Source organism: Cryptotermes secundus, unplaced genomic scaffold, assembly GCF_002891405.2.
Source record: "Cryptotermes secundus unplaced genomic scaffold, Csec_1.0 scaffold1164, whole genome shotgun sequence".
NCBI classification, from domain to species: Eukaryota; Metazoa; Arthropoda; class Insecta; order Blattodea; family Kalotermitidae; genus Cryptotermes; species Cryptotermes secundus.
The window spans coordinates 60,528-79,248 of NW_019731586.1; the positions used below are offsets into that span (position 1 = coordinate 60,528).

Genomic DNA, 18,721 nt, shown 5'->3' on the forward strand with positions numbered 1-18,721 from the left:
ACAGTAATAAATATGTGGTCATAAGCCCCGGATTGTGCTCGACACCAAGACTGACTGACTGACCGACCGTCAGTGGCAATGTGACTTTTACTATGACTTTGACAGCTCTGTCGGTAGTCAGAATAGTTCCCCTGGAGTGCCTAGTCGGAAGGTTACAGTGTGCCAGATAGTGACTGGTATACTCTTGTAACCAGTTGTATGAAATTCGATAAATTCAATCACCAAATTCTCTTATTAGTCACGAAAAACCCGGATAAGTGACAATATACATTCTACTATATGATCATGAAATATATTTTGTTAAACTAATTATTTTTTTAGGATTTTAATGAATGCAGAAGTGTAATTACTCTGACAGGAACAAGAACTCTTCTTTCGGTCGTATCATTCCTTCCATACTGAACAAAAGAACTCCGTTCTTCAGTCGTAATCCGTAGTTTTGTTGAGGTTATCTTTGGTATTTACCAAGTTCGGAATAAGGTGATGTCAAGAAACATGTAGTGCGCAGTCGTTTGGAGCAATAGTTTATTTTAATTAGTATTTAAACTTTCAGTTCGTATCTCGCAGAAACATGCAATCCTTCTCTATTTTAAAGTCCCATCGGTTCATGCGGGTTAGTGAAACATATCTCTTTTTTGAGAAGAAACATACGTCTATACCACAATGAATAAATTAAGAGATTCTTAAAGTTACGTAAGTGGTACATATAGTAACCACTTATATGAAGATGAAGGTCAATGTGGTAACTGAAATTGCAATTCAACAAACAATACACACGTATATTGCTATATTTCTTTAAGTTATTCTATTTGTTCTGTTGAAAGCCATTAAATCTTGATGGGACATGACGTCCACTTGAAAATTGGTCGTCAGTGAAAAAGTGAAACGGAACTAGAAGGAAGTATTCGTGGTCAAGCAACGGGTATTACCAGGTAACTTACCGGCAAAAAGAGAAATGTAATGGAGCTCTTTATTTAATGTTGCAAGTCTCCGGACCAGGACAATGAGCACTAACTGCCATATCTCGACTGTTCTTGTTAAGAATGTTCAATTCTCGTATAAACAAACACGAAAAAATTGAAGATATTCAAGAATTTATGGGGCAGACTTCCGAGCATGAAAGGAATTGCCCAGAAACATACAGATCGAGTAAAATTAAGTTGAATACAAAACAGCAAACTGAGATAAAATCATAAGGACGTAGATATACTGGAAACGTGAGAACTTGTAGGAAACATCTACATGTACCTGTAGATGTTTCAGGAACAGGGCATTAAATCTAATAGTGCTAAATTTGTTTGGTAACTATTATTGTATCCATGTACATGGTTCATCGAGACATGACATTAATAGAAACATACAAAGTGTTCATCCAGTGCTTCCTACAATAGAAACAAATTACGTAAACCAAGAAACTAAATAGAAGTAACAGGGGGAACACAATCTGGCAGTAACTGTGTGCAACAGCTGGAATTATAAGCAAATTGACTGACTGACTAATTTCATAAGTATATAGGAGATTCGACTATAGAATACCCATCAAAACAGCATATGAAATCTAGAATTAATAAGTTACTTAAAGCTTTTAGCTAATAATTGGGAGTACAATTTCCTCCACACTTGATATTGTGCTTGTCACATGATGTGACGGTTACAATTACATTACTGAGGTTTTGAATTATTTATGTGTATGCCATGTGAACCTGAGTTTGGTGAGCCGTCCAGAGATTCAAGTTTTCCTTTCAGAATTTCTTCAACGTGTACTTCAGCCGGTAAAGCAATTAAGTGGGGGCTGGATTTTTCTCTTATCCAAGAAGTACAGATGGGTTTTGGCCCTTTTCACCGTTCGTTTCCTTGTAGTTACAGTTAAGAAAATTAATAACTTTATTTTTATCTTATTTGAAGAGAAAATTATAGTGCGTAATTCTGTTCAAAAGAAGATACTTATAATTCATACGTACCATTAAAATGTTTACATACACCTGCCCTTTGGTTTCACTTTGATATTACCGACTGGATATTTAAGAACTGATTTATACTAAGGGTGAACGCGAAACAAGTTCAGAGAAACAAAATGCTGGGCTTTGTCATTGCCTGATGTATAAATAAAATAAACAACATTTCGGAAACAGTCTACAAATGTGAGAATATGGATCTTCATCACGCTTCAGACGGTGAACAAATTCAGCACAAAATGTCTGAATGATAAGTCAATTGTCACAGAATTTAATTTAATTAGAAACCAGTCTCTGATGTAATTTTAGTGTCCCATATTAAATAGTGTTATATTCAGCGCGCTGCTTAATCTGCAGCCACATTCCACCAGCAGGTGCCAAAATAAATGGCTTTGTATCCATAACCAATGGAACCGGAGTTTTCTCACTCAGACTGAATTGGTATTTGGACAGAAGAGAGACAAGTCCCACCTTGGTTAGCATCAGACCGAACCGCATTCCTGGAAAAGAAAATTAGAACTCCGTAGAAATGAGTGCCGTTCCATGGTTTAAACAAGCTCTTCGGCTGGGATTATGCGCTCGAACCCGGATGGGGCATCAACTAAATTCCCATGTTCTTCTGCACTTCGTACATTTCCATCAAGATATGGCTCCCGAAGTACTGATCCCCCAAGAAGGGACCCTTAACGTATGACTGAGTAGGTTTAAGATTACATGGAGCCATAACTTTAATTGGGTTATGGCGCTAAGAATGAAGATTATAGTTTGCTACATACATGCATAAAATTCATAACGTTTACTTTTATGCAGCATTCCGTAAGAAAAATAGGCATCTTGCGATGTAATGAACTAACAAGTGTGAGCATTGCTTAATATCGGAAAGTCGTACATACCCGAGGAGCGACAGCATTATGTGGCGTCTGGAAGTCTTAACTAATTAAAACCACGCAACAGTATCCTCCCCGAGAGGCCTGCAGTGATTAATTTGCTAATGAAATTATGAAAGTTAAAAGTTTCTTCGGCGTTTTCACAGTTGCCTATCACTGGGATCTCTTCTCAATCGGCATCATTATGCATTATATATTTACGAATTATCCGAATATTAGCACGCAGATTTGTATAGGTCTCTTATTCTGTTTAAGGTTTCTGAGTAAAATTCCTAACCTTTCCCTTTAATACTGTATTCCTGCTCATCTCATTATTCCAGTTTTAATTATCCTAACAATATTTAATGAAGTGCTTCAATTACAAATGTCCTCATTTTATATATTTCTCGAGTGTGCAGTGTCTTCATGCTCAGGAAACTAGAAAACAAATTAAATGAAACACCAAATCAATATAAAGGGCATGTTATGCAATACTGGTTATAGTATTTTGTGATGTTATTGGTCTTATAATTATCCATTACCACGCTTGGCCCCACGTTGCTGGTTGCTGCCCACCTTTGGGAGCGATTTCTTTGTAACAGTTCCTTCTCACCTGTAGCTATGTCGAGCTTGCAGGTTGCTGCTGCGTCTTTCTTATCGACCTCTTATTCCCCTTGTTGTTATTGTGAATGTGGGTAGTTTACGGGGCATGGGTTACAGTGAAGGCTAGGTTCCCGTAAACTTATTATAAAGACTCGCTATTTGGGAAGGCAAAGTGGGGTGAACCTGAAACTACAGTTGATAGGTAGCAGTTTAACACTAGGTCAATGAGATTCAGTCTCAGGTGTATCCAGGCTTCGCGATAGCGAGAAGGCAAGAGTCACTAATGCTATACACTACGCCACAGTGGTTGAGGAGCACTTTTAATATTTCAGTCAACAAGAATGGTTATTGCGGTAGTTAGATTCAGACTTGAGAAATCTACTTAATATGATTAAACGACTATTCCAGTACCACACTTCAAAATAATTTTACTTTCAACTTAAACACTTAAAGCAAACTTGGAATCCCACTAATTTTTGCGGCTGGATCCTTGGCGAGTTATTACGACAATTCGAAATGATTTTACTTTCAACTTAAACATTTGCACCCAACTTAAAGTGACAATAATTGTACGGCTGTATCCTTGGAGAGTTATTCAGAGAATACTTACCAGACTGACTCTGCTTTGAGGCAAGAAGTCTCCCCAGCTTCAGCTCCGCCTACAAGTCACTACCCTAATTTGTTGATTGGAACAATTTGAATTTTGGGACTATACCCTAATTCTCACTGCTCCAGTCATCTTCTTGTTTCAAGGGACTCTCACCCTTGATGACCTGACAGTTGCTTGAAAAATTATACCAGTAGCATGGGTTGCGAGCCTTCCAACTTTTGACTTACTGGGTTCAAAACCTGTCAAGTACAACTTTACCAAATGATCCCGTAGGGCAACTATCGAGGTGAATTTCCTGGAAAACGCTGCAGTGTGCTTCCAGGTTTGTCTTTGCAGCAGTGAAGCAGGTCCTATTTTTGAAACCAAGCATCGGGCTAAGTCACCCTTGAATTATCATTACTACGTCATAGGCGTAATTACTATGAATTTGATTTGTTTCATTCTGGTCCGTCACACTAACAATTACAAAGACAAAAACAACACCGTCCAGTGTGACTATTTAAGCTTTATCCCTTGAAAACTCACCACCCTTACATGTTTCGATCCCTACGGATCATCCTCAGAGGGCATCAATACTTTTTCCGGAAACACCTATTGTAATAGTAGTTTCCGGAAAAAGTACAAAAGTACAAAGTACAAAAAAAATGCTGGTGTTGTCATTGGTACGGCTACAATCTAACTTTGCTGGCACCTCTAAGCACCCACAAGGCATCATCTGCTGGCGCAATCAGTAGTATCTGCTTTGTAATACAGTGCTTCGATAGACTGAACTTACCTATGCATATCCTGGGACCCTCTCCGAAGGGCAGATACACGTAGTGGTGTCTCTTCGCCTTTTCCTCTTCACTGAATCTCTCCGGGTCGAATCTCTCAGGGTCAGGATAATACTTAGGGTCGTGATGAAGGGCCAAGACCGGTATAGCCGTTAAGACTCCCTTCTCCAGAACAATATCCGTGTCAGGTATTTTGTAGGCTTTGGTACATTCACGGTTTAAGATCGTAACCGGTGGATATTTCCGAAGAGTTTCTGGAAATGACCATCAAAGGAAAATTGTGTGGACCTTCTTATGGTAACTACTTCCTTATATTATTAAGAAAGTAATTTCTCCATTCTCAGAAAATATTGTTAATCTTGGATAAATATGTTGCTTTGGAGCATGTACAATTATTACAGTTAATTCTGTTTCCTAAGTACGAACACAGAACTTTATGTTTTATAAAGTAGTGAATACAACAAAATTATTTCAAATACCGGACTGCTGGACTCCACATAAGGAACGGAAACAAATAATGGAAATAACAAAGTTAATAGAAAGTCCGTCGAGTGTAAGAATTTGTAGGTCACTTCTTTATCACTTCTGCCTTACATGTTTCGGTTTGACACAACCATCATCAGAGGCACTTACTACAATTATGAAAACACTGTCGTTGTTTATGATGTTCACAGTTATGTTTGTTGTGTGGACGCTGCTACAATATGTCGACGTGTAAAAGCACAACACTTGCTAGGATAGCTGAGTACACTATCAATTCTCACTTTCCATCCGAAACTGTTTTTAAGTTAAAACGCTAAAGTTAAAATATTTAAAATATTTAAAACATTTGATGTAAAATGCTAAGCTCCTCCTTGTTAATTCATCCCGAAGATGGGAGATGTCAGCTTGAGGTTGTATGGCTTATGGTTAGATGTTTCCTATGTGCTGTGTGTTGTGTACTGCAAATGGAAATAAATTCAAATCGAGACTGTATGCAGCTGACCTAAAATCACATGTCTTATATTACAGATTGCCTACTGAACGTCACTCAAGTAAGAAATTTCATATCAATATGTAGCAAGCCGTCCTTCCTTAAGAAGTTACAACTGTTATAGTTTAAATCTCCATAGTCACACTGTAAAAATTTTGCAGAGTCTAATGTGTTGTTTATAAAAGGGGAACCAACAGAAGAGCTTTTGATAACGTATTCACTTTTGCTTTCTTAAGAGAGGTATTTAAAATCATCTCTTGTGATCTCGGATAGAGACATCAGTTCTGCGCGTACAATAAATTCGCAAGAGTTAGAAAATTCTGGATATATTTCTTATTACACACGAGAACTACTGAATTCGACTTCACATTCTCTGTCTGGTATCGAGTGAGGTGGCATTTGTAGGGTTCGTCTTCTGGGTTTAGGCACCGTGTATTCTTCGTTTTGGCCGACGTTTCGGAGGAACGTATCGCCTCCATCTTCAGAGTTTCCGCATCCACTTTCACAAAACCGCCATAATCACCAGTAAGAGCCGTTACCTAGATCGCATAATCATGGAGGCCGTTGAGATCGAGCTCCATCCGAACAACATGAACAAGGAAACAGGGTTCAGTCTCAGCAAATCATGGAAGCCTCTCATCTCTTTCCTCAAGAGAAATCCAACAAGCCACACCAGTTCTTCGTCATGTCATTGACGTCAGTAGCCTGTCCCAAACAACCGGTTCTTCTTGTCTACCGCGCTTCCTAGTGCTCTTGACCTCAAGTTTCCTGGATTCACTGGCCGTTCCCCGCCCGCCCTTAGCAGACAACACCATATATGGCCATAATCGCTCTCCACTACTCCTATTGGTCCGCTCTACCTAACCACCCCCCTGCCTACTTCGTATATAAGCAGCGCATTTCACTTGCTATCACTACAGCTACTGCTCTCTGCATTCCAAGCCATTCACCCGCTCTGAAGATGAAGGCGATACGTTCCTCCGAAACGTCGGCCGAAACGAAGAATACACGGCGCCTAAACCCAGAAGACGACTTTCTTCATTGACTTAATTCATGTTTACGTTGCCCATCAATCCAGCTTCCAGGATGGATTTTGGTGTACCATCAATATACTTCACGTCTGTAATATGGTACATCTGTACAATTTAGAGGTTTGAATTGAATACACAGGTTTTTCGATTGACACGAGTTTGAAGCAGCACCACCGTCAAGAACATCCGAATAATTTCCTCAAAGCATCACCTGGAGTCACAATATTCGTCTACTCATCACCAACATCCTCTTCACCAAATCCAGGCACATGGATCACGTTAGGAATCGTAGACTCAACACCACGCGATAACGCACGCCTTTCGTTCCGAGACGGTGACGTAACAGCATAGGAGCCACTGCTGCTGTTGGTAAGGGCAACAGACCAGTAAACACTTCCCCGAAATGACGCAACAGCAGAGGAGCTGTGCTAGGCAACGAGACGGTAAACACTTCCCCGCTGTGATGTAACAGCGGAGGACGACGCTGCTGCTAATACTTTGCGAACCGGACGCATGATATCAGGCTTTTCGCTTTTAAACGTGACGGACCGGTCGCATGATATCAGGCTTTTAGTACACATTAGGTTGTAACACAGTATACCTTGCTCTGGCGCCATGCAACTGCAATGAATACTGCGTAATAAATCTCCTGAATGTATGCTAGATATTCAGTAACTTGACCTGGCTGGCTAGGGTCCCTACTCCAAAAGAAAATAAACTTTGCCCCTTCCAACTGTTTATGTATCAGGCAGGAAGTTAGGAGAGGGGAATATGTTTCAAAGGACCAAAGTGGTTGATGGCAAAACCATCTCTCTGACTTGTTTTCCGATGAGCTATCTGACGTGCCTTGTGGAGGGGTAGTGATTAGTGACTCACACAGTGGAAGTGACAGGGGTCAACAAAGAATTGTGGCCACAGATAATAAAAGTGAAAGTTGCCTTGTGGCTCATAAATTGTGCCATTTTCAATTCATTTTTCGTTTACAAAAATCTAAACCCTGATTCAAAATTGAAATACAAAGTATTTCTGATGAATGTGACAACGGCTTGGGCTACAGACCAGATGGTGGCGGCAGAACCAGAGTCAGACAGACTTAGGGCGACCTAGCCCATCAACTCCCACCCCACCCAGGCCTCATGTGGACACTCCCGGGTGACTCTCGGGTGATATGCGGAAACATACCCTCGTGAAAATTGTGAAGCGTGAACATTCCAAGGGGAAGCATCCTTCTAGGCAATGCCGTGTTTGCGCAGTTCACAAAAAATGGACTATGACTCTCTACATTTGCAAGCGTGTAATGCCACTTCACAAAAGGGAATGTTTCCAGAAATATCACACTCTCAAGCACTTCTAGGAGCACTGGTAAGTGTTCTACAAAAATTTTAGTTCATAAAATTAATTAGGAGATTTTTTATCAATTTATAAAGTGAACAGTGCACAAGTTAGGGTATAGTAGGTATAAAAATGCCGGTCCGCAGGGTGATTAAATATTTAAATTGCCGGTCCGCATAGTGCTAGGCAACAATTTTCCACTTTTCGGATATATACATACGTATATGTATATCGGCTGTGGAAGTGGTGCAGACAGAAGCCAGTGGAAGCCGACAGTGGCAGTGTGTTGACAGAAGCCAGCAGTTAGCCAGCACGGAGTGTTCGACAGTTCTACAGTTCGAGATTCCAGTGAGAATAGTTAACACGAAAGGACCGACTCTGAAACGACTTTTTCAACCTTTATGTTATAGTTACGTGGAAGAGTAATAAAGTGACGTCGCAAGAATACTCCTCTAAGTCCTTTATCACGACAGATCTCATCATAAGGGAGGCCATTGAAATTGAACTACATCACAGAATATGAAAAAGGAGGAAGGTATCTGTCTATAGGTCGTAGAAACTTCATCTCATCCCTGAAATATTTTATGAAGCCTCCCTCACAGGACTGTATAACTGGGTGCTCCGTGGGGTCACGTGCTAAGACCATCATCAGAGTAGCAACTCTGCCCTCTCCCTGCTCCTCCGATTTTCCCCTGCTGCCTCTGTACATTTATCCTATATAGCAAGCACAAGTCTTCTCTCACACACCGCTCGCTTCTCTAGACGCACACCCCGTTACGTCTCTCCTTTGTTTTCCTACATATGCACAACCAAGCCCTTTTCAGGACCATGTTGGTTATCTTGCTATGTCCTGCTGGTTCTTTAATTTTTACATATTATTGGATTATGATGTGTGGATAGAAGCATCGGTCACTCGGGGAACCTAGATTTTCAGATGTGGTTTTCCCATTCTGGTGCTGCTCCTTTTGTAAAATGTTACACTTACCCTTGTGAGTCACTTGTAGGTTGCATGCATTTATGACCTATTAGTGCAATATATACTTTGGTGTAGAGTGGTTTGTTTACTTTGCCCTTGGTATCTACTAAGCTGCAGATTTTGCTTCTCCTCAAGAAGGGCTCAGCTCCATAAGTAAGTAAGTAAGTAAGTGAGTATCTACTAAGCTAACTCTCGCATGTCCTGTGAATAAACGGATTATTGTCTGGTTTTTATATGACATTTGCTTACATCACTGCTTTTGCAATGTAGAGGAAAGGAAATGGAGCATTTGTGATCTTCCTAAATGTGTGATAGCATTAAGAGATAACATTTCTTAAGTCAATATTGCTAAAGTTACTGTGGCTTTGAGTCTGTCCAGGTGCTCGATTATTCGTAAAATTTGATTTTGTGGACTGGGGGGTTCCTGGTTGCAAATGGAGACAAGCAGCAACTTCTCGCATCATCTGTAGATAAGAAATTGTCGAAATTTTGCTCCTCAAAGTTTGAGCGAAACTGGTCTTCTGATACTTTTGTTATTGCTGTGGCTTTGCCCAGCGGTGTGTAGGCCAGTCCCTTTCTTCCGTGAACTACTCAGATATTTCTTGTACTTGCATCTTCAATATCTTTCTGAATATTTGAATCCTGCTGTGTACACGTAAATAGTTGTAAGAAGTAGTATTGCCTGTGATCAGCTGTGCACGTTTATCTTTGCTTTTCTCTTTCATCACAGTAGTTTCCCGAGATCTGGAATGGCTGAATCTCGACGCGGATATGTATGATATGGTTTTAAGGAGTTTCTTGCTGATTTTATTGCTGATGTGAATATGGCTATTGCAGCATCTATTTCTTCGACCGACGTGATATTCGGTTTTCCTAGTATCGCATGTTTCAGCAAATGCCTGCAGAAGACCAAGTTGACTGCAGAGGAGTCCACCCTAGGTAATGAAGTTTCATGTGGTTTCAGACCCATGAAGAGTATAACTGGCCAGTGATCGGAGCTTAATGCTTCTACGGGCTCAAACTATATGGGTACTGCTGAGTTTCTCATGACTGCCGTTTCGAGGACTTCCGGTAGATGAGTGTAGTTTGCTGGGAAATTAGTGGAAGTGTGCGGACATATGATTCCGTAGTTGAATTGGAGAGCATGATCATACACATTATGGCCCTTGGTGTTTGTCAGACCAGAGTGCCGCATCTTATGCTTAACATTACGGTCGCCAGCTGATTGTACTGGGTCAGTGGCGTGAGATCTTGGGATCAGAAATGGTCGGCTAGGTGGGTCGTATTCAGCACTGATTCTGTGACTCTCTCTCCTGGTTAGGATATTTACTCCTGTGACTTCAATAGCTGTAAATTCAGGTAAGTTTCTTTGTTTTGTTGAATTGACGATTTCACTTATAAGACTGTTCCGCCATGTGCTAGTCTATGTCTTTCTGTTCGATATTCAAGATTCGATTCAAATATTATGAAGTGAAGTAATACATCAGGCACAATAGATCACTGTGGTCGCGGTGCAAGAGCCAAGAAGGCCCACCCATTATACATTCAATAATATGAAATTAAGAGGGCTTGCTAATCTCTGCTTCACTAGGGCTGAGCTTTCTGTCTCACAACTTGGTAGCCATTTGGATGACCTCGTGAAAGAAGGTGAGAAAGAGGGAGTTCCTAAATTCCCTTATTTGCTTTCTTACTACATAAACACGTTAAACTTAGGACCCGAAAATACTCGTATGCATGTGGAGGCGGCTACAGAGCTGGGGATTTGTGGCGATATTGATGAATTACGTCAAATTTGTGTTATTTGAACTTTCTTCCAAGGGCAAGCCTTACCTGAGACAACTTTATCCAAGTATTCCATTTCTTGGATGGCTTCATACGTAATCTTGCCTTCATGTTTCTTCAGCACAACATCGTTCTCTTCCCGGAGACGTTCCTGTATATCCTGGTGCAATGACAGCTCGTACAGACAAAACGTCATGGTGGTTGACGAAGTCTCGAAACCCGCAGCAAAGAAAACGAAGGCCTGGGCCGCCAGTAAGTTCATAGACAAACCTGTATTAAGAAGGGCTAAATGCATGATGGGAATTTCATATATTGAAAGGCAAGCAGTATGACAGGGCATACTTCAGATTAAGGGAGCTAACAAGGGATAATTTAGTCTAAATATTTACAAATATTCGAGTAATACGTCACAGTCATAATCCTCATGTTTGTAATGCAGGTAACAGTGCTTATGCCGTGCAAGAAATATATCATTTTCTATTCTGATAACAGACTAAATTAACACATCATTCACTGGGAGAAATATCAAGTCCTAAACGTTAAACTACGTGACAGTATTAATTTCCAAATTCTTCAGTAAATTTCTCATGACGCGAGACAAACGAATGTTGTGGTAAGAGTACACATGATTTATATTCTACACTTCAGCAATAGTGTCAACAATAAAAGTCATAAGTTGCGGCTATAATGGAAAATTGACTTCTGGAAGTCGTAAGTACTTTATCGTAGAGTGAAACCAACACTACATATACTGATTGAAGCCAATTTTGTATGGCTTTGTAAAGGCATATTTCGGCTTATAACATAAATAGAAGAAATAAATTAAGTGCGCTTCGCACAGAAATTTTCCCACATTAGTAATTTCTATACATTTTATTGCATGATGCTTTTGTGTGAACTTAAGTTGGGTGGGTTAAAGAATTGTCCATTAAATACCTGAGGACTGAGAGGAAGTGAGAATATATATACATATATATGTCTGTTTCGAAGGTTGTGGTAGAAGGAAACTTCTTAACTGTGTGCAGAATACGTTACCCACAGATGTGTGGAGTGATTTCGTTGAGAAACCCAATGCTCAGTCCGAGCTCATCCATACAGGACAAGAATGAATGTATTTATTTACACGGAACGTATACAGGAAGTACGTACCATTCTCATCAGACTTGTTCTCCAAGTCTCCATGGCCATTCTGCTCCAGGTAACCGTGTTCTTCCTCCACTTTGCCACGATTCTTGATCTGGATAAGCAGTTGCAAAAAGTCGTTGCGTTTAATGTTGTTCTTCTCCCTGTAAGTCATTGTCTCTTCAAACAAACTTCGGAAATATTCTGAAACTTTGGGTTCTAAACCTCTGAGCTTCAAGAAGCTCACCATAGAGGGAAGTAGTGCACTCAGAGATCCAGTTATTGACGATTTTATAGTCGTTGGGAATATTTTCTTTCCCCATTGACGAAATTCAGCGCCTGGATTCTCGAGACAATGGCTTTGGATGCCAAATGCACACGATGATATTATATCTGTGCTGTACCTAGCCAAGATCTCTTTTATTTCAATAATCTCCTCCCGACTGGCGGTTTCCTGTAAGATATCTCCAAGTTCTTGCCCACAATCAACCAAAGTTTGAAACATCATCTTCATTTTACCGGAAGTGAAAGTTGGTGTCAGTTTAACGCGAAGATTTCTCCATCTGTTTCCAGGAAGACGGAACAAGTGAACAGTAAGTGGTTCAAACTGTTCATCCGTGAAGATGCCACGATCATGGAAACTACTGAAGTCTTTAACCAGGACATTCTTAATAATTTCTGGGTCACGGAAAATGAATTCAGGTTTCGTGAACATGTATGTCCCTCCATATTTCTCACCGTCTAGCTTCTTGTAAAGATCTACGAACTTATGTCCTATATGTATTTTCAAAAACATCAGGTTTCTGAAATTTCCAAAGGGGAATGTTGGTTCGATGTAAGGTACATTTCTTTCCTTCCAATAACTGAAGGACTTCTTGAAGTAGATATATACCACTGTGAGAAGAGAGGCTACAGCAGCACCCACGGCCAGAAGAGTGGTTTCAGGTAGGAGCCCCATGCTAACTTCAAGTCAAACCTACAGGATTATAACCACACGAATTAATGTAAACGAACAGAGTAGTTGATAAATAAGTTGAAATCTTAATGATAGATTGAATCATTCGAGAGAGACATTTGTAGTACCATCCAGAAGAAAATTGTCGTAACCGTGACAGTGTTTTTGTTATTAAAGTGAAATACGTATAAAGAAAATTCTAAGATCCTCTGTCATGGTTATATTTAAAACACATTCAGTAGTTACTGGTTGAGTCAGATAAATTTTATGACTGTATAGGCAAAATATGTTCTTGTTTGAAAGTGTAATGTCTCTCCTCATATTTAGCCTACTAATCCTCTGAAGTTGTTAATAGGAAGTTATGTTTGTTAACTCATTGTGATACTGATTAATATTATTTTGTATTTTATATGCCACATCCTGAAGTTGGCGGGGCTTCTTGTCGTTAATATGAACTCCTGTCTGGATTGAAAAATTATCTAATATAATTATAATTTACTTTCAGATGCCGTCATTGGTTTTTATAATTTATTGAGATAATCAGAGCCAGTATCAACCTGACAGAGATAATGTGTGATTTTTCTTGGTTTCTCTGGGCAAATACCGGTGTATTAATTAAAATTAGGATGTGGCTGGCTCCATTCGCCTCATTTCCAATCCATTGTTCACCCTTGACCCTCTCATTAAACGTTATACATTCTGGGTTTCTGAGGATGCTCTAACAAAAATACAGATATATAGAGACAGGAAAAGATCAGCTAAAATGCCATATCCTGTTTCTTTAAGATCTAGTTTAATATCATCCTTCCATTCATGTTTAACCCCCCCCCCNCCCCCCCCCCCGAGTGGTATCTTTTGTTTATATTTTCTGACTAGAACGTGCATGCTTCTATCATCCCTATGCATGTCACGTTCCTTATACTCGTAGTATCAAACGAGAGTACGATTTCTCACTGTTGTTACGTGTAGTTATGAAATAGGAAGAGAGAAGGCCCGATCTCAATAAAGATAAAATATTAAGGCAAGCAGAGCACTCGGTGTATCAATGTACTTCTGAAAATGAAGATATGACAGTGGTCAGCATTATCTGTGCACGTTATCTTGAAGTTGTGACCGGTGCTATCTGAAGCCACAGAGTGAAGTATGTTGTCAAGGACACGAGTACTAATGCCTTCTTATCGCGTTCAGAAACAAAGAAAGAGGCAAGATTTCATATTTGTTACTGGAAAAAGAGCAAGAAATGGTGTACACGTCATTATAATTTTTTGGTGGATGAAAAGATGTCATTAATATTAACGGGTGTCAGCAGAACTTCGGTCCCTGTCTATTGTCTTACGTTTCATATTTAATATCCAAACCAAATAAAAATATCCTACATAATTATCTACATATTTTCATAAGGATAAGAATATTTTCATAAGGATTTTATTACATTTCGTTTATTCTTATACGTGAACTATGCCTCTTTAATTGTCCATATAATAACTTCATGGAGTTGAGCCCTTATTGAGAACATGTCAGTTCAGCAGCTAGTCAAGGAGTTCCCAGCAATTTATGGAAACCGAAAATTCATTGCCGTGTTCATTAGAGCATCCACCTGACCATATCCTAAGCCAGATCAATCCAGTCCATATGATCACATTCTATCTCTCTGAGATCCACTTTCATATTTACCACACATCTACGTTGTGGTGTTCCTAGTCGTATTTTTCTTTCTGGCTTTCCCTCCAAAAACCTCCCTGTATTCTATGAATCAAACTAAGGAAAATTTCTAGAACATTTCGTGTGACCGATTCACATCCGTTGCTCCACTTTCAGTGAACCAAATGTTATGGCTTATTTTGCTGTTTACATAATTTACACGGAGATCGGATGGAGCTAGATGCATTCAGATATGCAATTAGATTTAAGACACAAAATTGAAAAATTCTAGCAATACCACATAAGGCGCACACCCAACAGAAGTTCACTAGGAGCAGGGAACTTACTTCAGTTGTCCAGTTCGATAAATTTGTGTACGCAGTGCAGGAATTATTTCGCTTAAAGGAAAATGCTCCTTGACCGTTGAATCCCGACATACTCAAGTGACGAGTTTAAATACGTGTGGGATTATGCTTCGACATCCACATTAGCCCTCATGTAGTAGTGCGTATGTAAGGACATTTTTTTGCCCTACGAGAATATCTGTCTTATTTCGCCTTAAATTCTTACACTGCCCAACAAATTAGGGTAGCGATAACACTGAGACCAGCATTCAGGAGGAATGTACTGTACATCATACTGGTCTTTTGGTTTTGGGCCTGAATCCGTGCAGTCGAACACCCGTGTGTGAGGTCAGAGGTCTTGGAATAGTTCAGTCATCGGATAACCAGAACTATCAATTATCTCAAGGAATTGCTCAATAAAAATAAATTACGTCACAGATCAGAATATAAAGCCTATTAAGTGAAAACTGTCATTAGAATTACTAATATTAAATTGGAATTATTTCAATTACGCAAAAGTGTCCTGCCCTTATGTTCGTAGTGTAGGGTCACTTTGCTTAATCTTGCCCAACACTGTCATATATTCCGAACAGCTCTGTCATGATGAGTAGAAATTAAGCCTAATCAAGCAGACTGCACTTCAAACAAAGCCTAATCAAGCAGACTGCACTTCAAACACAACTCGAGATTTCTCTGACTTTTACTTTACTCCGACAGAAAAACGTCACAATAAAAACCGCAGATTACTTCATTTTGTTAGATGTAACACTATTTAGTTTGGTAGATTCGTACCCACGTTTTGAACAGACGCCCCAGCCTGGAGGCAGAAGAGTTTCCTGGCCTGAATGAGGAGGCCTCAGTTCCTCTGAAACGAAGTAACACGTACATCTGCAGAACAAGACGCGTCACAGGAGAGCACATCGTGACAATGTTAACTGCCCGGAGAATCGTAGACCTCCCAATGAGATACTACACGTTATCACCATATAAACCGGAAACTGGGCAGTCGCTTTGTTGTTAATTACATTTCTGTGAATTACAGGTCTCACTCTCAGATATTTTATATTTCTTATATAAAGAATTTTAAATTTTAAGAAAAATGTATTACTTGTTACGAAAAATTAATGATCTGTAAACAGATCACGGTAGCCGATCGGTCTAAGGTATGTACTGTCTTTTCTCGTTGGGAAACCGGGATCGTGGGTTCGAATCCAACTCACGGCATGGATGTTTAGTTTGTGTGTCTGCGTTTTTCTGTGTTTGTGTACAGGCAGAGGCCTTGTGACGAGCTGATCACCCGCCCAAGCAGTGCTACCGTATGTCTAAGTTCTAGAAAAACCTAAGTAAAGGGAGAAGTTCATGGAGGTAGGCCTAGGCCCACTGGGGCTGTAGTGCCAAGGAAAAGAAAAACAGCGCATGATTTGGTGATTGCAGTTTCACGCATTTTACCGCAGATGATAACGTTTTGAGGTAGTGGACAGAAATACACAGATGGAATAAGATGAAGTTAAATACAAGTTCACAAACTCTATTACAAACCGTAAGGCATGATCTACTGGGTGCATGAAGAATATGTATGAGTCAGTTACATGAGCACATTTAGGAACAGGGTATTAAATGTAATCGTGCTAAATACATAATGATAACTATTACTATATCATGTACTTTTAGATACAACGTTACCGTACTTGTTCTAGAGTGTTCACCCAATCGACTTGTAACAGAGCACTCGGACTTATATCCCCGAAGACAGAACTCTTTGTAATAAAATAATCTGATTAGTGCCTAATAGTCGAACAAAGTTTCTTGGCAAGCCTTTTAGTAATATTAGTCAAAGCAGGTTCATCTGTATGATATTTCGATGGAAAGCAAATGCAAGAGTACCAAAGCAGAAAAAATAACAGTGGAGATTATGTTTCAGACATCATTAAAATGACGTCAGTATTTATTTCAGTGTAAAATTCTGTTTCAAAATGGTACCAAAAGACTAAATAGAATCACCTCTTATTCCATCAAGCTGTGTTTCAAAAATTTGTTTCCCCAAACTGTAAAACCCTGGGTATCTACCTGCAAACGAATTTGTTTGAAACGTTCTGCCAGATAATTGTGCTAATTGAGAAGATGAGAAATGATGACAAGAAACTGTGTAAGGAATTTACGATCAACATTTTTCCTCTAATACGTAATTCATTGACATAAAGATACTAATAGGAATCATAAAGGAATATCTATTCTGTGTAAACTATAAAATATGTAAGTGCCACCTAATAAACGAAGAAATTATTAATTAATAATTCTATAACTTTATTCTTCATTTTAGATTATGCCAAAAATTCGGAAAGGACAGGAGGCTAAAAGGAATGAGTGGACCGAAGAGGGAAGAAAATTGTATAATGAGGAGTTCTATAAATTGTGACCTGGAGTAATCAGATCAAGAAGCGGATACTTAGCGTTGCAGAAGAAATGAGGAACGGACGTAGAACTGAGGGGAAGAAGCCTAGACGTAAATGGACACTAATAAAGCCTAAAAAATAATTTATATGAGTCTCAGGAGAGAGACCATTACTGACCCTTTTGAGGCTAAGTTTCCTTTGTTGGGCAGAGGAATATTATGAGTGTTTGAATTATTATTAATTTGCTAAAGAAGAGCACCGTTTCACAATTTAAAAAGTTAAACTGACCTAATCAGATTAATTATATGAAGCTGACCAGTTTAGTTTCAAAATAAATAAAGTGAAAAGGAATTACTCTAAATTATGCAGCTAATAGAGGAAACACAGTTCCCAGTATTTTCAATGGATTCAATATTTGCCCTTGTTACAAGTGCATGAGGACGGACGACTCAGAAGCATGTCTGGACCTGCCAGGGATACCATTCTAAAGGGAATGAAGAGAAAATAGAGCATATCTCTTTTTTATGTTATCGCCTGTCCGTCCACAGTACCAAGGGCACTTTCACAGCACAAGCTTCGCTTTCAGTGCCATGCATTTGCTGTCATTTCAAGAGGCTTCGGTTGCATTCATGACTATAATAATTCGTAATATGAGCAAGAATTTTCCGGCCTCCCACAGAAGAAAACTCTATTTTTATGTTTAAAAATCCGCCGCTCTGCTTTATACTATTTCCTTTCATTTTCATACGCATCAGTAACCAAAAGTACATAATGTCAGAAGCAAGATTATTGAGAATTGAATTCGGTGGATGTGGAAGCAAACCATCGGGACCTGTTCTGAAATAATATTCAGGAGTTCGCCTCGAGAGAGTAAGGAAGGGGACACTGGAAAATTCACAAGGATAGACGTGAACCCTCTGCCTCCGAACTATGAACGTTTCTTTCTCGAAATTCTTCGTAGCAAGTACCCAGATCAGAACTTCACACAAAATTTCATTTTGATTCATATTTAGCCCATATTTATATTTTTAATGAAATGAAAGGAGGATTATCGTATCACATTGCCGCCTGTTTATCAGTCTGATTTAATCCCCCACCCTAATTTTCAGGATTGTGACGTCACCTTGCTCCCTGTCTCTCCGTGTATTCCCATGTTTTGTAGGTTTATGAGATCACATGTTTCTCCGCGTGTTTCTGTGTTTCTCCTAATAATTTTTCGTTTTCTATGCAGTCAGTTGCGTATAAAAGGAAATAAGGGGATTCGTTCTTCCAAGAATTTTCTGTAATATCGTCTTTTAGTATATGTATAATATTATCAAATGATTTTTTTAATTGTATGTATTAAGAAACTATATTTTCTTCCAT

General features: G+C 39.3%; 1 protein-coding gene across 1 annotated transcript in view; it reads right to left on the reverse strand.

The window, feature by feature from the left end:
• Nucleotides 1-18,721, reverse strand: part of LOC111867241 — a 59,227-nt gene that overhangs the window by 23,204 nt on the left and 17,302 nt on the right. Inside the window, exons 4-6 of the mRNA XM_033752601.1 lie at nucleotides 12,051-12,994; nucleotides 10,950-11,171; nucleotides 4,810-5,061 (exon numbers count right to left, since the gene is read on the reverse strand). Of these exons, the coding sequence (XP_033608492.1) occupies nucleotides 4,810-5,061; nucleotides 10,950-11,171; nucleotides 12,051-12,994 (1,418 nt within the window). The remainder of the gene's footprint in view (nucleotides 1-4,809; nucleotides 5,062-10,949; nucleotides 11,172-12,050; nucleotides 12,995-18,721) is intronic.